Here is a 21121-nt window from a genome sequence, read left to right on the forward strand (position 1 = left end):
ACCATGATGGTGGCAGAATACAAGTGATAGGAAGCAAAAATCTGTCTTAAGCCTCTGCCTGCATCATGTCTCATAACAAAACAGACTGGATCTCTTAGGTGAGAGAAATTGCAGTTTTACAGCAAAAGGCATGGATACATAAAGAGGTGAAGAATTGGACCATCAAGGCACTTGAGCTTCCACAGGAACAGATGCCTTGACTTCTCTTCTCCTACAACAGCATACTTACCATGTGAGGTTGTGATCATAAAGTGGTTGGGTGATGTAATAATATTTCACTCCTACGGACATCTAGAAAATCATTAAGATGCTCAAAGTTATACTTTTGCCACTATAAGCATATTTAATGAAAAAAATGATAATCGATAGATATCTAAACTATCATCATAAATAGAGGGAAATTAGGATGGGAATACATAATATTCAGGTGCTCTCCATTTCATGGAGCTTGATTTCTAAAATCCTTGAAAGGAATGTATAGGAAAGTCAGACAATTTCTAATCATAGATTATCTTGACAATTGCCCTAATAATTTGCTTAGGTACCATGTTATAAATCTTGACTTATGAATTTCCTTTATCCTCCATCACTGTTTTTTGCCTTGCCTTAAATGCATGATATTGGCTAAATCACCAAATTTTTAAAAATAGTGAATTTCATGTTTTCATCTGGGCTTTAAAACAAGGAATGACAGATCTAGCTGATCATCTTTCTTACACAAACCATGGTCAATCACAATTAATTTGGTTCCTAATTATGGAAGTCTAGACTTAACTTACTGTTGGTACATAATTAAATTTCCTCGAAGGGAGTTTTCAAACATGACTAGGGTTTATTTAAGTACATAGGCAAAGTATGTGATATAAATCTGTAGCTAAGAATATACTCCTACTTAGGGGCGCCTGGGTGGCACAGTGGTTAAGCGTCTGCCTTCGGCTCAGGGCGTGATCCCGGCGTTCCGGGATCGAGCCCCACATCAGGCTCCTCTGCTATGAGCCTGCTTCTTCCTCTCCCACTCCCCGTGCTTGTGTTCCCTCTCTCGCTGGCTGTCTCTCTCTGTCGAATAAATAAATAAAATCTTTAAAAAAAAAAAAAAAGAATATACTCCTACTTAATAATAAAATTTTATTCTTTAATATTGATAATTTTCCCACCTTAAACAAAATATTTTCTCTTCCATAGGTCTTTCTAGAAGCCTCGTCAATTTAATTAATGGAGAAAGTCTGATGACCTCTATAATGTCTTTGATTGTATTCAATGGTATTGAAGATATTAATCTCAGCCTGCAAAGGAAGGTGAACCATTCTTTAGGTAAGGACTTAGAAATTCTTTTTCTAAATTTCTTAAATCAGAATCCTATATTTTCTAAAAGCTGATATGGATTTTATAGTATTTTATCATAAATTATGCTTGTAGGAATATACTTGTATTAGTATAGTGATCTACCCTTTACAAAGCACTACCACACATCCCTTATTTAATATTCATTGTGGTTTTATTTGAGGCTGGGTTGGGACTTTCATGAGGATGCTTATAGGGGCAACATTCCACAGACCCAGGCTGAGTCAGAATGCTTGACAAGAATGGGAAATGTTGTTTTGTTAGTGTTGAAGAGGAACTCAGAAGATAAGCTAGACAATGCGCCTGCCAGTGGTGAGAGGATGCAGGGTTTGCCCTTCCCTTCACTGGAGCTATCTCCCCACAGGCAACATCAAAAGTTGTCAGCTCAGGGACCAAGTGGAGTTATATGGCCATCTTCAGGGCCTGAGAGCAGCACTTGTAAACAGAGAGATTACAACGTATTCATGAGTTCGTTTACCCGTTCAGATAGCCCTGATCATAAGTATCTTTTGTTACTTTATCATATGTCTGTATATATATAAAATAAATGATAATCTGCACACTATGATGAATGATTATAAAATACACAGATGTGTAATTAGCACTCAAGACAAGAAATATAATGTCACCAGCAGTCCCAGAAGCATCTTATGCCCCCCTTTCTGATCAAAACCCCATAACCTCCTCCTGTAACTTTGGTTCTCAGAGTACAGTCACTGCAGTGGGCGGGGTGGTGGGAGAGGGTGTCCATAGGACCCTTTAAGGATGTCCATGAAGTCAGATATTTTCAAAGTAATATTAAGAGTTATTTATTTATTTATTTATTTATTTATTTATTTATTTATTGTGTTCCCTTTTGCACTGATTTTGGAAAAGTAATGATTATAGACTTCTTGAGAAAATTGCTGACATACGCTATTCCACTCACTGGATGTCTTGTGCTCTAAGGCCTGAGACAGCATTATCCCATTTCACCTTCTTATCCTCTTGAAAAAAGCATTTAGGAGGTGCTTCCAGACCACATTCTAGTGTATCAAAGTGGTCTGTATGATGCCAAGTAATAAGTTATGTTGAAGTAAGATCCTTCTACTACTCCCCTCTCCCTAGCAATTAAGCATATCTCAAATTACTTTTCTAACCGCTCAAGAAGAGAAAGTTTTAGCTAGATGTAGTTGCTTTCCCTGTCCCTGGAGATTACTTCATTGTTGGGCAGCCAGGGATCCTCTTTACTTCTATTCTGACCCATCTATGCCTTCCATATTTAAATCAATGCCTCAAACTAAGAATTAAAGACTATTCTTTCCCAAGAACACCCATTCTGGGGATCATCACTCCTCTCATGTCTTCCTCAACGGAGCTGCTCCGGATGGTGGACAGGTACCCTACTTGAACATAAATAAGGAGAACTCACCTCTAGCCTTGCTCTATATCCAAGTAGTTTACCCAGGCCATGGCAACTTGAAACATCTGTGGTGAACCTAGAACCCCAATTTAGCACAGGAAGGTACATCCTCTTTAAGTGCCTCATATATTCCATCTGTGGTATGTGAGGAAGTCAAACCACCACACGCATTCAACCTCTTCCAAAATCCATATTATGTCACTCAGAGAGTTTTCACCATAAAACTTCCTGCAGATAGGGCCTTCCTGAAGATGATGAAGGTGAACAAAAAAGAGATATCTATATTCAGAGGCCTCTTAAAAACTCAAGGACCACTCTCTCAGAAAACTGAAAAATACAAAGAGGTATAGTCATGTGTGCTGGTTGGACAGATCCATGCCCAGCCTTCAACCTGGTCCAGGATTCTACTAGGACTCCCTTTAAGATAGTAAAGATTGACCACAGAATTTCAGGGAACCTTATCAGAGTTGATATCTACAATCTAATCAAGAGAACTTTCTTGATATTCACTAGCAAGCAAAAAAAAAAAAAAGGAGGGGGATGGGTGCTGTAATGGAAATTCATTCATTCGTTCATTATTCATTAATACAACAATTATTTATTGATCTGTACTATGTGATAGTTCCTATTCTAGGCCTCATGCTTCAGCCATGACCATAATAGTCTTTGCTTTCACAGAGCTTGCTTCATAATTTTGATAAAATTAATGGAACAGAATTTTGTGTTTAAGTTTCAGAGGAGTAAAAACCAAAATAATCATTCTATTTAAATAATAATAGAAACAACTACAATAATAAGACCTCTGCTGAAGGATGAAGAGAAAAGTAAACTTATTTCCTCAGCCGTGAGGGATTTCTCTGAATTTTTAATAGATTTGAAAGAAAAATTTTCTTTAAGGAAAAAAGATGCTTAATAAGCTTTCTGATACTTCAGTTATATCAATTGACGTAATAGTGAATTTGCAAACTTGTATATGGTTTTCAGCATTTGAATCATAATAATTATTGTTTTTAAAATTCATCTAATTATTTAAGTAATGTTGCTCCATCTTTGAAGTTAGCATATATTTCATAAAGGGGAAAACTAAGAGGAGTTACTGCACTCACAGGTCTGCCTTTTCCAACTTGCATGTTGGGAGTTTAGAAATATTGTAAGAAATAATGGATTTGCTTTTTCTTGGCCTAATTATTCCATTCAGTAAACATTTTACTGATTAGAAACTAATTTTTCTTTCTTAAAAAAGAAAGCAACTTTCAAATGGGTCTTCTAACTCCAGTTCCCTACCTCCTTCTGAAATCAGAGTCTACCTCTGTTCTGTTTCAGTTACAGGAGGCACTGGACTCCCTAAATTACCATCATGCCTTAACTTATGGCTAGAGCAGGTATGACCTAGAGAAACCAGTTGGTTTGGCAAGCCAGAACAATACAGGAGATTCACTCTGCCGGGACCCAGAGGAATTCCTCTTTCTGTATTTCCTGTATATACCTTGATAGATATAAAATATAAGTTCCAAGAGTTTGGGAACTTTCTACTTCTTATTCATTACTGCATCTCCAAAATTTATTGCATTGTATGGCACTGAAGACATGTGTATTTCTTAATGGGCACTGAAAGAAGCTCTTAAACTAAATTGACTGAATTTTGCAAACTTGTATATGGTTTTCAGCATTTGAATAGAAACGGTTTCAATTTAGGAATAAGAAAATACCATATATACCAATGGCAATGAGCTATTTTTAAAAATAAGGACAAAAAGAAAAATTGACCCAGAGTATCACTTAAAACTAAGATCAAGTAAGTTCTATTAACTATTTCCTATTTACTCCCCTTTCTTGCAGCCTTTGACATCCTGCTTGAAATTTGGTCTTATTTCCTAGCAAGTTTCTTGTTTGGAATTCTAAGTTCAAAACTGATTCAGTTGTGGATGTCCACTGTTTTTGGAGATGATGTCAATCACATAAGCCTCAGCTTTTCAATTCTGTACCTCATCTTTTTTATTTGTAAGTCTGGGGCCTATGCCTAAAACTAAATGACAGAAAAATGCAAAACAGAGATTTAGGAAAATGCATACCAGGCAAAGTTTGTAAAAACAAAAACAAAAAACCATTAACTTATCTAGGAGGAATATTTTTGTTAAAATAACCTATCAAAAGAGATAAAAATATTGGTATCTATACAACAGAAATCAATGTCTCAAGATATGTAAAGCAAATACCATTAAAAAAGCCAAAAGAATTTGACAAAATCATGATTACAATGAGATAATTTAGCATGCCTTTCCCAGATAATTTCATAACCAGTTGGACAAAAACCAATGATGGCTATAAAAAGATATAAATAAAAACTTAAATGCTTGGTTTACAGGATACAAAGTTTTATCTTCTCAAACAGAATGCATATCCTTTACACATATGTGTAGACCACTTACAGAAATGAACTAGACTTGAAGAGCATTTTAATAAAATCTGAAACACTGTTCATTCACAATGCATTCGCAATTTACTAATTATAAAAGGAAGGTTTTTAAAAATAATCATTCTAATAGCCTGAAATTAAATATACTTTCCTTGATAAATTTTAGATCAAAAAGGAAATCAAAATAGAAGTTACAGATCAAGACTAATATTAGAAAATCTATCAGTGTTAATCCATTTGCCACCACTTCCTCCTCACAGAAGTATGACAGATATTAAGAATTCACCATATTATCGTTCTCTGATGCAGCCCTAGAAAGTCATTCAACCCAGCTCTTCAAGAAAGCTCTGTAATGGACTTGGAATTAGCATATGCAGTAAATACCTAGTTACCAACTCACACTATGCCCTTCCTTTACATTTAGGAGCAAGCCAATGTTGCCTATTCTCTTATCTATGATTTCTTTAGAAGCTTTAGCTAAAGCAAGAAGAAAGAAAGGAAGAAAGAAAGAAAGAAAGAAAGAAAGAAAGAAAGAAAGAAAGGGAGAAAGAAAGGAGAGAAGAAGAGAGAGAGGGAGAGGGAGAGAGGGCGGAAGAAAAGAAAAAAGGAAGGAAGGAAAGAAGGAAAAGAAAGAAAGACATTTAAGGGCGCCTGGGTGGCTCAGTCCTTAAGTGTCTGCCTTTGGCTCAGGGCGTGATTCTGGTGTTCTGGGATTGAGCCCCACGTCAGGCTCCTCCGCTGGGAGCCTGCTTCTTCCTCTCCCACTCCCCCTGCTTGTGTTCCCTTTCTTGCTGGCTGTCTCTCTCTCAGTCAAATGAATAAATAAAATCTTTAAAAAAAAAAAAAAGAAACAAAGACATTTATCCATAATTTTGAAAGAGAAAATGATTACATTAGTGACAACATTTTAGGTTACATAGAAAACCCAAAAGCGTTAACTAATAAACAAAGCCTGAAAGTCTTTTTGATAGCTTGATATAAGATAAATATACCAAAAAAAAAAAAAAAAAATATATATATATATATATATATATATATATATATATATATATATATATATATATATAGTGTTCTTATAAGCCAGCAGGAGCTAGTTAGAAAATACAATGAAAATTTGATTCTCTTTACATTGGCAAAATATTACAAAATATAAAGGAATAAACTGAACAAGAAGTTTGAGCCTAAACATGGAAAACTATAAAAGTTTACTGAGAAATTTAAATTTGAATAAATCAAGACAGAGAAAATGCTTTTATGAATGCTAGCGTAACAAGATTCATTATTTTCGTGTTTGAGGAAGGAAAGGCAGAATATAGGATCTTGAGGCTTCCTAACTAATTATCAGATTAAAGTCAGTTATAATCAAGTGAGTTTACAGAATCAAGTTAATGAATTAATAGACAGCAAAGGAATGGTCAGTACAGATACATGCATTGCATACTACTTTAATTATGGATACCTAAATTTCTCCAAAAAATATATTCTAGCAAATATAATTTCGCCTAACATTATTTAGTAAGTGAACATAGCCTCAAGATTAAGGGTTATACCCCCTAAAATAATTTTAAACTTTTAGAGTTAAAATGTCTCTATAAACATGTTAGAAAGAAAACTTCTAAAACAGAATTTCATGAAAATGAGGTACAGAGTAATTATAAATCTAATGTAAAAGGACTTTCACTCTGACCTGACTTAATGTTTATATTATTAGTATCTTCAAGATATTCACCATAAATATTGTCCAAGTTTCACTATTACCTAATAAATGACTATGACTAGTTCAGGACTTGATCTCCTCAAAGTGCCTATGTCCACACTTCCCTCTTATTTTATAATTCAAAACTAACTTAATCAAAGTGTTAGTTTCTGGCTTAGGTACCATTTCTAGCCAGGATTAAAATAAAGAATATAAAACTTGTAATTTTCCATCTCTGGAAGGGAAGACTCAGTAGTATGATAAGGATACTAACTTTATAAAATTAAAATGTATCACAATCTGAATCAAATAATGATAGAAATTGGGGGGGGTGTTGAAATTTTACCAAACAATTTAAAATATCATCTGGAAATACTGATTGTGAAAACAGACAAGATAACTTTAAGAAAAGTGAAGAACTTTCTCTACTAGGTAGGTATTAAATATTTAACAAGCCACCAGTAATTAAAATACAACTGTTTTAACAAAGTAATGTAAAGTAAGCCAAAAAAATGGAGGGGCAAAGAGCTTATCCAAATATGCCTGGCAATTGATAAATACGGCAATATGATAAAAGTGACATATCTATAATATTCTTTACTATTAAAACAAAAATTTTAATTTTTATTTATTAACTGGAACTACGTCTGCTAAACAATAAGTAAAAAAAAGAAGCTTATTACAGAACTCTATTACAGTATAATCTCATTATAGCTTTTTGTTAAATGTGTGACTTTGTGTGTATGCATGTTGTATATATGCCATCATGAGTGTTCATTGGGTACTCCACTCCTCTCAAAGATCTTGGTCCAATTATCTTAAATTCCCGTCTATAGCCTATGAGCACCCAAAGATCTCCTCATGATTCCTGAAAATTTCTGGAGTTTAGTTCCTCATGGTCTCTGCTACTTCATTTTAAATATACAGAAGTTTTTGGTTCTTTGCAAATTTTACTGAAGATGGGCACAAGGAAGCTCACAAGGGAAGTTACATTATGTAATTCATGGCTTTATGAGATCTGATAGCTCTCTTTAATTCTTCACTTTTCCATGTTTCCTGCTTAATTCTTACCCCTTATGTCCAGTCTAGAAATTGAGCAAGTATCCTTTAATTCTTAAATTGCCCTTTGGGTCTCATTCTCAATTCTCAACTGACTTATCAAATTATTTCTTCTAAACAAATACAGACCTCTCCATTATAGAAATTCTAATACAAATTTTTTTTAAAATTACACTTACCTTCCTTGACTTACAATAGGGTTATATCTCCATACACCATTGTAAGTTGAACATATCATAAGTCAAAATGCATTTAGTACACCTCACCTACCAAACATCGTAGCTTAGCCCAGTCTACCTTAAACATGCTCAGAATACTTACATTGGCCTACAGCTGGGCAAATCACCTCACAGGAAGCCTATTTTATGACAAAGGGTTTGATATTCATGTAATTTACTGAGTGTTGTACTGAAAGTGAAAAACAGAATGGTTGTGTGGTGCAGAATGGTTGTGAGTGTATCGGTTGTTCACCCTCATGATGGCGTGGCTGACTGGGAGCTGCAGCTCACTGCCACTGCCCAGCATCGAGAGAGAGGATCTTACCACAAATTGCTAGCCTGAGAAAAGATCAATACTCAAAATTCGAAGTACTGTTTCTACAGGATGCACACTGCTTTTGTACCATTGTAAAGCTGAAAAATTGCAAGTCGAAACTTTGTTAAGTTGGGGATGGTCTGTACTTGAAGTCTTGGTAGTTGAATTATGGGTCCTCTTTTTATTAAAAAAAAAATATATATATATATATACTCTCTGTACTGTACCATATTATTTGAATTTTTTACAGTGGCAATGCACTACTTTCATAAGAAAGGGGGAATATAACTCTAATACCACTACTTTTAAGAATATTCTAATTCTTTATGCTTTTCAGTCCTGCACAGTACATATACGAAAACAATATTAAGCTGGGGAAGTATATCCATATGAGGTTTCTACTGGATCAACTCCCTTAGTCCTGCCACAAAGTCAAACCATTTCTATCTCCCATTGTCTCCTGAGAAGAAAGCATATGAAGTGGACTATTCCATAAAGAACTCATTGGCTCACTTCCATGTCATTCCTCCAGAGCCCCTCTGAAAAAATTAGACCTGTAGAGGGTGCTCAAGCCACCCTGGGGCACATGAGGAGTTTTGTAAGCTTCATATTGTTGGCAATGATATGAAGCCGAAGCAGTGCAAGGATGTTCAGTATACACTCGACAACACAATTGGGTGTGAATCTGAGGAGGAGGAAGGACGAGGTGGTAGTAATGATCTGCGATATAATCTGGTTGAAACCAAGTAGAGTCTCTGTAAAGTTACTGTACTATCAAGATATCTTTTATTTTTATCTCGAGCAAAATTTGTGCTGCTGTTGATGTTAAATTAATACTTTATAATTAATTCTTTTAAAAAATAGGTGAGCTAGTTGGGATGTCTGGAATATTTACCCTGGCCATTATGGGACTTTTCTTAAATTCCACAAGTTTTAAACCAGGAGTTGAAGCGCTTCTTCTCGAGTGAGTAGCTAGCATATTTTCACTTTGTTTCATGCATTAGAGGCTATAGTATTCTAATAGCAACCATAGCTACATCTACATTGGTCGAAGTAAGATACTGACTCCAAAACTCGACTAAAAACCTTTACTAAAAACTCTATTCACTTGTGTCTTCTAATTCTCTAATTTTAAGCAAAATTTATAAGCTTACCTTGAGTTCATGTTGGCTCTATTTTCCCACTAATTCTTTCAAATCTCTGACCATCTACTCAGTAATTTCCAGTATAATTTACTAGTCAGGGCCAGGAGTAAGGTAAGGCATGTGAGGCACTCATCTCAGGCACAAAATTTAAGAATTTGCCAAAAAACAGTAATCAAGATAAATAATATTCTAGTGCAATATTTTTTTTAAAAAATTGAAATTAATGCAAAAAATCCATGGTGAAAATAGAAAAATTTTAAATAAAGATGGGATCAGTATTACTGATTAGTTCCTTTTGCCTCAGGCTGCAATATGGCTCAGGATGGCTCTGCTACTAGAATAGAAAACCAGTGTTTTAAGGACAATGAAGAGATGGCAGGCAAAACAAATTAAAAGATTAAGCTAGAGCATTTGAAAAGGATTGGCAGTGTTATAAAAGAAAACACGGCCAAGTGTACAAGTGTATAAACTGTGCCCTGCTCAAGGGCATCCAGCTTAGGGGTGAGTGGAATTTGTGCCAGCGTAGAAGAAGGGTGCTGCTTTCAGTGATGCTCCAACACATAGGCTGAGAACTTGACCTAAATCACACGATGGCAACACATATTAACAGAGGCCCTGAACATAATCAATGATTGTGGAGTTTTAGAGAACATTATAGAAGGTAGAATAAATTCAGAAGTCAGAAGTGTGAAAGTATAGAATCTTATAGAATTTTGGAGCACTTATTAAAATTGCATGTCAATTACAATGGAAGTCAATTGTACCAGCAGCTGGGCAGAATTACTTGCCACAGTTAATTGTTGGGGGAAGAATTAAAAATGTTATGTGTTTCAACTCTGTCTTCGGGAAGTGATTCTGAAGACTGTTTCTGCTCTGACACCTGGATCTCCCCTGAAGACATTACTTCCCTTGCATTCCTTAAAAGTTGTGTTTTTCTCACCCACATCCCTGGTACTACTGAGCTTAGAGTTGAGGTAGATGATCTCTCTGTACCTCAAAGTCATTTCTAGATCATTCTTTATCATTCTTCCCTAGAAAAACCCAGTTTTGAAGCTCATCACATGACATTATACCATCTGCCACCCTCTTGGTGGTAGTTATATCTAGAGCCCTGAATCACACTCCCCATTTCATGAAGATTTTGGCCCCCCTCTCACTGTGACTGTCTGCAACACCATTACTCCATCACCATTCTTAGTGATGCCAGTCAGTATCCACACAGTTGACCCTCTACTCCACCTTTCAGTTCGTGGACCTCCTCTCCTCCTATGAGCATGTTTACCACCTTGCTTAAGTCACCCACTAAATGACCACTTCATAATCTCAATTTCAACAATCTTACTGTGTAAAATATGACATGTGTCAACTTCTACTCTCCAAAATAGTAGAAATCTAGGATAACAATAGTAAATCCTCCTATAGCCTACAGCAATCAGCAACAGGTCCTTGCCACTTTCTAAGAGAAGAGGTGCATCATCGACCATGTTTCCAGCTTATAGTCTCTAGGACCTCAATTCAAACAGTTCTGTAATCACATAGACTACACTGTGTCAATCCTATGATCTTTTACTGATCCTCACCGGCCTCACTTCCTCCTTAGCCAGATCATTTCTTTTGTTTAAAACCATCTACTAACTTCTCATCTCTTCTGGCTACAGGTGAAAGCTGTTTTAATGGCAAAACAGAGCCCTATGTCCCCCTCATGTCCACCACTCTAACCCTCACTGACACTTCCCTAGCCATACAGGTCACTCTGCTATTCCTCAGACTTGCCAAACGTGCTCCCTATTTGTGCTACTTCTGTCCTTGTGTTTCTGCTCCTGAAATTCCCCTCCATGCTGGCAGACTGGATGCCTTACTTCTTTCATGCTTCTATTTATACATCACCTTTCTAGAAAGAAATTCCCAGAAAGAAACTACTTCCCAGCCAGCCTGCATAATCTTTTATTCCTGGCAAATTGACATCCCGACAACATTCAGTCCATAAGGTCATGTCATTTCTCTAGGCTACTGGCTGTGCAACATTGGGGAATAAAAATAATACAGTTGTCTGGATCTGTCGAATCAAAATCACGAGTGCATAGGACTTCTGATTTTTTAAATTTTTTAAAAAAATTCTCCCCTGATGACCCTGAGATAAAGACAGGGTTGTGACGCTTTGCTACATAGAAGATTTAGATTTATTAGGATACTCATGATCACCAAATAAAAGAGAAGGACTTAAAAAAAAAGTCCGAAGCTCTTTTGCAGTGTGCCTGACTTATTGCAAACACACACGTGCACACACCCATGCACAAGGATGCACACATCCATTAGCTGGGTTGGACCTTGGTTGTTCAGCTCACACCCACTTTGAATTTGATGAACTGATTCCTTAAAGAATCTGGTTTCCCCCACATCAGGTTTCTCCCATTAATTTCTACAACATATGGAATGGTCTTGACAGCTCCTCAATATTTGTTGCTTAATTCATTTGATTACATCTTATGCTCATTTAATGAGACTTATATCTGGTTTTCAGCAGCATTTTTCCACAATGTTAGGAAAAATTTTCAGTTATGTAATTGTTAAATGAGGAGAAAAGTATGATAGTAGTTCACATTCACCATTCACTTGATTGAATTATCCTACTCAATGTTCACAAGGGATTTCATTAATTGTGTGGGTAGGTGGGTATAATGCTTTGAGGGATTTTGGGGGGGAGGGTATCTATGCATATGGTGCAATGATTGGATTTGCTTTTGATAGTGAAGTCAAAAGGAGGATTAAAAAACACAAAAATTACACAATTGTCATAAAATATATCTTTGTGTATTTCCCTCCAAGTTAATGTTGGATGCAGAATTTAAATCCAGAAGCTAACAGTATTAAAAGCATGGCCATGCATATGCAAGAAAGGGATGATAATTCACAACCTACAGTAATTAACCTAAGTTTGGTCACAGAAACAGTATTTTGAAGGATTTGACTTAATATTTCCTAGGCTAGATGTTTTACATTTAATTTTTCTCTGATAAGGCCTAGGTATTTGCGCATCTTTAAATACTGTTCAGAACTGAAAATTCATATTACTATAACAGAGAAAGAGTTGTTTTTAGTATTGGATCTGGTTTTTGGCAAATCCATTTTTCTGGCGAAGGGACAATCATTCCTTTTCAGGGTTTCAGGGACAGTCTGACAGCATATGGTTAAACTAAGCCATCTTCATCTCCTAAAGTGGTGTTCATGTGCCCTTTTAATCTTTTCAATTTATTTTTTTACTAACATAATATTGTGACATTCAACACAGGAAATATATAGAATGATAAAAAGAAGTTAATTTTAAATAGCCCCCTATGGTCCCAACACCAAAACATGACCAATATTGGTATAATTGAGTGTCCTTTTCCAAATTTCTTTGCCTGTAGCAGATGAGAACATGCACTTTGGAGTGATGTAGAGTTTTCCTGGGCTCTTGGGCACTTGAATGTACATATGCTCACAAATTCTAAATGGAGAATCTACAAAGGGCATTCATTTGAATAAAGGATTAATTCGCATCTTCTAAGTGCTAGCTAGATTTTAGGATAAGCCTTAATTCTATCACTATGTAAAGCGGGCTAGCAGTTCAGTATTCCTTTTAAAGGTAAATAATTTTACCTCTTCCTAATGTTACAAGGTGTTCACAACCAGGATTTTCAAGCTACATGAACCATGATGCCTGAATGAACCCAAACATGTTTTTAGAGTCAATCCCCAAAGAAAGACACTAATTTAAATGTAGTTGCTTTAGAATTATTTGTTTACTCACCTTACTGCTCCTTTCTCCCCAGTTAAATTATAAGCCCTGAGTGTGGGTAAATGCCTTATTCATCTTTATTTTCTTGATTAGGCCTACCACAGCGCCTCACATGAATAAGACTTGTGATAAATGTATTAGTTGAGTTAACTGTAATTAACTACATTCATTTTTTTTTTCTGAAAATGCAGATTCTGGAATTGTCTATCATTTGTTGCTCTTCTTATGGTGTTTACCTTCATTGGACTTCTAATTCCTGCACATACGTATTTATATATATCATTTTCTGACATATATTATTCATTAAATATCTATTTCACACTTATTGTTTTAAGGTAAGAATGTCATTTGAATTTTTCTATTTGTAGGACATTGCGTAAGCCCAAAGATATTTTTTAAATAGAAATGTTTCATTCCTTAGAATGAAAATGAAGAATTGCCTCTTAAACTTGCCAAGGAATCATTAGCAAATTACTGTTTTAGTGGGGTTTTTTTTTAACTTCTAACTGCATGTCAAAGCAATCCAAGCACTCTATAAAATTTTTGAATATTAGAAGGAAAAAAATCTTTCATAATTTTACTACCCAGAGGCAACTGCTATTAACATTTGGTATATTTCATCCAGTGTTACTTTTTTCTATGAAGTTTCATAAAGTTCAACACCAATCGTAAATAAAACTTTTATGTTGCTTTTGTTTGCCTAATATTGTATAACAATTTCCTTCTGATTAAATTATAGTTACAAATAGCTTTTTAAAAATCATTAGGATGCCCTTTTTGTAAATGTCCTTTTTGCTTAAATAATTTTTGTAGTCCTCTTTCCAATGGTAAGAGGCAGGAAAGAGTCTGCCCATGTAAGTGAAAAGGACTTGACACAGAGGAGGAAAAATCACCATGGCTATGCTCTAGATTCTATCCCTCGAGTTGTAGCATTCTACTTCCATCTAGGAAAACTAATTAGGAGTCGACATCAGTTGCCTAGTGCCAATTAAACGGAAATTAGTCCCAAATTATCAGATACAATTAGTGTAAAATGCAGGAGATGTGTGATTAAAAGAAAAACTAGAAATGAATCGGTCAATATTGGATAGATTCAGCAAGATTAAAATCTACAAAGAAAAAGAAAGGGAAGACATCCCCCCCCCCCCAGTTCTTATTCATTAGATTTGTTTTTATTTCTTTTTGGGATCCAGAATAGAATATATCTACAAAACATCTCTAACTTTTTCTTTTATTCCTCAAGAAATGTGGAATTACCCTACTACAAGCTTCATAGAAAGAAACAAAAAGAATAATGCTATCCTCTTGTCATCTCTCTCTATGAAATGCCCTTCTGCCTTTTTTTGGTGCCATGCTAACGGTGTGTGAAAGATGGCTCATTTGTCTGAGAATCGGCAAGTCCACAGGGAATAGATTGGAATAGAGTAGAATGAAATAGGAAAAAGTGTCTATGGCAAGAATAACTTTTTAAAATCTCTTTTGTCTTTTAGACTTCTGGTCTTTCTAATAATGAGCCCTCTTTTGTCTCGACTTGGTCATGGGTTCAGCTGGCGCTGGGCATTCATAATGGTCTGGAGTGAAATGAAAGGAACGCCTAATATAAACATGGCTCTTCTGCTCGCCTACTCTGACCTTTCTCTTGGCTCTGAGAGGGAAAAATCTCAAGTAAAGATAAATGAAGTTTTTAATTTGAACATTTTATGAATACTGTTGCTGTGTACTAAAATACTTTTTTGTAGTGAGGTAGCTGAACCCCACTTAGACTTCAGGAGTGATTTAGCTATGATGGCAAGATTGGGGAGATGAAAAAAACTGGCAACTTTCCTCTTCCTGGGGAACATCTGGCTTAGGAATTCCTAAACCCTTTCCTTAACATTACAATCATGGTTTTCACTACAAGAGCAATAAAACCATGTAAAATAAGAGAGGTAAGACAGGTAAGACACCTGTTCCTACTCTTAGCTTTCTAACACCTGATTGAATCATTTAGGTTTATCTTTTCTGGCCTCTTTTTTTTTTTTAAGATTTTATTCATTTATTTGAGAGAGAGAGCATGAGTAAGAGAGCCCAAGCAGGGGGAGCACAAGCCGGGGGGTGCAGGGGGGACAGAGGCAGAAGGAGAAGCAATCTCCCCGCTGAGCAGGGACCCTGATGTAGGGCTGGATCGCAGGACCCCAGGATCATGACCTGAGCTGAAGACAGACGCTTAACTGACTGAGCCACCCAGGCACCCCTTTTCATTACACTCTTAAAATACGTTTATTATGAAGGTTAAAGGAGTTAAAACTTATAAATAATTTAAAATAGTACCTGATTAGGGTGCCTGGGTGGCTTGGTCAGTTAAGGCTCCAAATCTCGGTTTTGGCTCAGGTCATGGTCATGAGATGGAGCCCCAATAGATTGACTCTATTGCTCTCTGTAACTTTGTGAGGCCACATTTAGTAATGCTAGGAACCAAAACATTTTAGTGGTCAAATGAAGTTACCTCTTCACTGATACTAGCCCCAAATTCTGCCTACCAGAACATAAAGGGCATGACTCTCCCTCTACCTCATTTCCAGGTAAGAACATTACAAGGAGCTCTGTAAGAAATTTCCTATGCAGATATCACAATGCATCTAACACTTCCATTGTGGGTTTTTTTTTTTACACATAAATTCCAAGTGCAAAAGGAAGAGCAGGAAGGGAATTATTGCATGTCTAATTAGATAATAGCCCAAACATTAAAAAATTAAACATTCAAACATTACTTTTAAAACTAGAATTATCTAATATTACATGATCTCCCCCTTCTTTTTAACTATCTCCACATGCCTGGATAATCAAGGTCAATTCAGCACCACACATCCTGACCAGTGTAATGGTAGACATTGCACATGGACCTGGATTCTGAAATTTGTAGTTGGCTGCTGTTTGCTGTGTGGCCATCAGCAAGTTAATTAAAACCCACCCCATCACACATGTCACCCCATTCCAAAAGGGACCTAATAATACCAATAGTGTGTTCGCAAATGTTTAACAAGTAACTTTCTTAGGGGTCAGAGGGAGCCCTAATTGGTAGTATTTGCCAATTTCCATTGTGTAATCACTGTCACAAACAAAGCAACAATGAACTCCATAATAAATTTAATGGTCAGCTCTCATGACTGGTAAAAATCAGCTCTAGCACACCACAATCTCAAAGGGTTATTTGAGAAATAGAAAATGTACATAAAATGCTTAACACATTATTTAGCATATTGTAAATGTACAATAAATATAAGCTATGATGATGATAATGATGCCATGTACACCTGATTTGAGATAAAACCCTAGTAAATAAAATCATGTAGTGAGATGCTCTCACTAGTAGTAACTAGTAGTACACAAGTTGAGAAGTCACATTTCTTCCTTAGTTTAATTTGGCTGAACCCCCCAGCTAACTTTTTTTTAATGTTTTTTTTTATTATATTATGTTAGTCACTGTACAGTACATCCCTGCTTTCTGATGTAAAGTTCGATGATTCATTAGTTGCGTATAACACCCAGTGCACCATGCAATACGTGCCCTCCTTACTACCCATCACCAGCCTATCCTATTCCCCCATCCCCCTCCCCTCTGAAGCCCTTTGTTTCTCAGAGTCCATAGTCTCTCATGCTTCATTCCCCCTTCTGATTACCCCCCCCTTCGTTATCCCTTTCTTCCCCTACCGATCTTCCTAGTTCTTATGTTCCATAGATGAGAGAAATCATATGATAATTGTCTTTCTCTGCTTGACTTATTTTACTTAGCATTATCTCCTCCAGTGCCGTCCATGTTGCAGCAAATGTTGAGAACTCGTTCTTTCTGATAGCTGAGTAATATTCCATTGTATATATGGACCACAACTTCTTAATCCAGTCATCTGTTGAAGGGCATCTCGGTTCCTTCCACGATTTAGCTATTGTGGACAATGCTGCTATGAACATTGGGGTGCATATGGCCCTTCTCTTCACTACGTCTGTATCTTTGGGGTGAATACCCAGTATTACAATGGCTGGGTCATAGGGTAGCTCACTTTTTACCTTTTTAAGGGACCTCCACACTGTTTTCTAGAGTGGCTGTACCAACTTGCATTCTAACCAACATGTAGGAGGGATCCCCTTTCTCCACATCCTCTCCAGCAATTGTTGTTTCTTGCCTTGTCAATTTTTGCCATTCTAACTGGTGTAAGGTGGTATCTTAGTGTGGTTTTGATTTGAATTTCCCTGATGGCTAATGATTTTGAACATTTTTTCATGTGTCTGTTAGCCGTTTGTATGTCTTCATTGGAAAAGTGTCTGTTCATATCTTCTGCCCATTTTTTGATTTGTTTATTTGTTTCTCGCGTAGTGAGTTTGAGAAGTTCTTTGTAGATCTTGGATACCAGTCTTTTATCTGTAGCATCATTTGTAAATATATTCTCCCATTCCGTGGGCTGCCTCTTAGTTTTTTTGACTGTTTCCTTGGCTGTGCAGAAGCTTTTTATCTTGATGAAGTCCCACAAGTTCATTTTATCTTTTATTTCTCTTGCCTTTGGAGATGTGTCATGAAAAAGGTTGCTTTGGCCGATGTCGTAGAGGTTGCTGCCTATGTTCTCCTTTAGGATTTTGATGGATTCCTGTCTCACATCGAGGTCTTTCATCCATTTGGAGTTTATCTTTGGGTATGGTGTGAGAGAGTGGTCAAGTTTCATTCTTTTGCGTTTAGCTGTCCAATTTTCCCAGCACCATTTATTGAAGAGACTGTCTCTTTTCCACCAGATGTTTTTTCCTGCTTTATCAAAGATTAGTTGCCCAAAGAGCCGAGGGTCCATTTCTGGGTTCTCTATTCTGTTCCATTGGTCTATGTGTCTGTTTTTGTGCCAGTACCATGCTGTCTTTGTGATCACAGCTTTGTAGTACAGCTCAAAATCCGGCATTGTGATGCCCCCAGCTTTGTTTTTCCTTTTCAACAGTTCTTTGGCAATTTGGGGCCTTTTATGGTTCCATACAAATTTAAGGACTATTTGTTCCAGCTCTTTGAAAAATGTCATCGGTATTTTGATCGGGATAGCATTGAAAGTGTAGATTGCTCTGGGTAGCATGGACATTTTAACTATGTTAATTCTTCCGATCCATGAGCATGGAATATTTTTCCATCTTTTTGTGTCTTCTTCAATGTCTTTCAAGAGTGATTTATAGTTTCTAGAATATAGATCCTTTATGTCTCTGGTTAAGTTAATTCCAAGGTAACGTATGGTTTTTGGTGCTATTGTAAATGGAATGGATTCCCTAATTTCGCTTTCTTCAGTCTCATTATTCGTGTATAGAAATGCAACTGATTTCTGAGCATTGATTTTGTATCCCGCCACATTACTGAATTGCTCTATAACTTCTAATAGTTTGGGAGTGGATTCTTTTGGGTTTTCCATATAGAGTATCATGTCATCTGCGAAGAGAGACAGTTTGACTTCTTCTTTGCCAATTTGGATACCTTTTATCCCTTTTTGTTGTCTGATTGCTGTTGCAAGAACTTCTAGTACTATGTTGAATAATAGTGGCGAGAGTGGGCATCCTTGTCGTGTTCCTGATCTTAAGGGAAAGGCTTCCAGCTTTTCCCCATTGAGAATGATATTTGCTGTAGGCTTTTCATAGATGGTTTTTATGAGATTGAGGAATGTACCCTCTATCCCTACACTCTGAAGGGTTTTAATCAGGAAAGGATGCTGTATTTTGTCAAATGCTTTTTCTGCATCAATTGAGAGGATCATATGGTTCCTGAGTCTTTTCTTGTTGATATGATGTATCACGCTGATCGATTTGTGAATGTTGAACCACGCTTGCATCCCAGGGATGAATCCCACTTGGTCATGATGGATAATCCTTTTAATGTACTGTTGGATTCTATTAGCCAGGATCTTGTTGAGGATTTTGGCGTCCATGTTCATTAGGGAAATCGGTCTGTAATTCTCCTTTTTGATGGGGTCTTTGCCTGGTTTGGGGATCAAGGTAATACTGGCCTCATAGAATGAGTTTGGTAGCTTTCCTTCTGTTTCTATTTTTTGAAATAGCTTTAGGAGAATAGGTATTATTTCATCTTTGAATGTTTGGTAGAATTCCCCAGGAAAACCGTCCGGGCCTGGAGTTTTGTTTTTTGGAAGGTTGTTTATCACTGACTCAATCTCTTTATAGTTAATTGGACTGTTTAAAAAATCAATTTCTTCCTGTTTCAGTCTTGGTAGTTTATAGGTCTCCAGGAAGGCATCCATCTCTTCCAGATTGCTTAATTTATTGGCATAAAGCTGTTGATAAAAGTTTCTAATAATTCTTCCAATTTCATTGGTGTTGGTTGTGACCTCTCCTTTTTCATTCATAATTTTATTAATTTGGGTCCTTTCTCTCTTCTTTCAGATAAGTCTTGCCAGTGGTCTGTCAATTTTATTGATTCTCTCAAAGAACCAGCTTCTAGTTCTGTTGATCTGCTCTACTATACTCCTGGTTTCTAATTCATTGATTTCTGCTCTACTCTTGGTCAACTGCTTCCTCGTACGTGGATTAGGTCTGTCCCGCTGTTGCTGAGGTGAGAATATAAAAACTGCATTTTAGATTTTTCTATTCTTTTGACTGAGGCTTGGATGGCTATGTATTTCCCCCTTAGGACTGCCTTTGCAGTAACCCATAGGTTTTGGACCGTTGTGTTTTCATTCTCGTTGGTCTCCATAAATTGTTTAAATTGATTTTTGATCTCCTGGTTTATCGAATCATTCCTCAGCAGGATGGTTCTTAGTCTCCAAGTGTTTGAGTTTCTTCCAAATTTTTCCTTGTGGTTGAGTTCCAATTCAGAGCGTTGTGGTCTGAGAATATGCAGGGAATAAATTCAATCTTTTGGTATCGGTTGAGACCTGTTTTGTGTCCCAGAACGTGGTCTATTCTTGAGAATGTTCCATGGGCATTAGAATAGAATGATTATTCTTTGGTTCTGGAGTGTAGTGTTCTATATATATCTATGAGGTCCAACTCGTTGAGTATGGCATTCAAAGCCCTTGCTTCTTTGTGGATTTTTTGCATGGGTGTTCTGTCTATTTCTGATAGTGGAGTGTTGAGGTCCCCTACTATTAACGTATTTTTATCTATATGTCTCTTTATTCTGGTTAAGAGTTGGCTTATGTATCTTGCTGCTCCCCTGTTGGGGGCATATATATTTATAATTGTCATATCTACTTGTTGGATACATCCTTTAAGAATAATATAGTGCCCTTCTGGGGCGCCTGGGTGGCACAGCGGTTAAGCGTCTGCCTTCGGCTCAGGGCGTGATCCCGGCGTTACGGGATCGAGCCCCACATCAGGCTCCTCCTCTATGAGCCTGCTTCTTCCTCTCCCACTCCCCCTGCTTGTGTTCCCTCTCTCGCTGGCTATCTCTGTCAAATAAATAAATAAAATCTTTTAAAAAAATATATAGTGCCCTTCTGTGTCTCTAACTATAGTCTTTAGTTTAAAATCCAATCTGTCTGATATGAGAATTGCTACCCCAGCTTTCTTTTGAGGTCCATTGACGTGAAAGATGGTATTCCATCCTTTACTTTCAGTCTGAATGTATCTTTAGGTTCAAAATGAGTCTCTTGTAGACAGCAAATGGATGGGTCATGTCTTTTTATCCAATCTGCTACCCTGTGGCATTATGGGAGCATTTAGGCCATTTACATTGAGACTGAATATTGAGAGATATGATTTTAATGATGCCATGTTGCCAGTACAGTCTTTGTTTCTATCG

General features: G+C 36.6%; 1 protein-coding gene across 1 annotated transcript in view; it reads left to right on the forward strand.

The window, feature by feature from the left end:
- SLC9C1 (solute carrier family 9 member C1) overlaps positions 1-21121 on the forward strand; it is an 83597-nt gene that overhangs the window by 14907 nt on the left and 47569 nt on the right. Inside the window, exons 6-10 of the mRNA XM_045785216.2 lie at positions 1183-1311; positions 4583-4744; positions 9313-9412; positions 13563-13706; positions 14862-15036. Of these exons, the coding sequence (XP_045641172.1) occupies positions 1183-1311; positions 4583-4744; positions 9313-9412; positions 13563-13706; positions 14862-15036 (710 nt within the window). The remainder of the gene's footprint in view (positions 1-1182; positions 1312-4582; positions 4745-9312; positions 9413-13562; positions 13707-14861; positions 15037-21121) is intronic.

Source organism: Ursus americanus, chromosome 4 (assembly GCF_024610735.1).
Source record: "Ursus americanus isolate L20-20 chromosome 4, mUrsAme1.1.p, whole genome shotgun sequence".
NCBI classification, from domain to species: Eukaryota; Metazoa; Chordata; class Mammalia; order Carnivora; family Ursidae; genus Ursus; species Ursus americanus.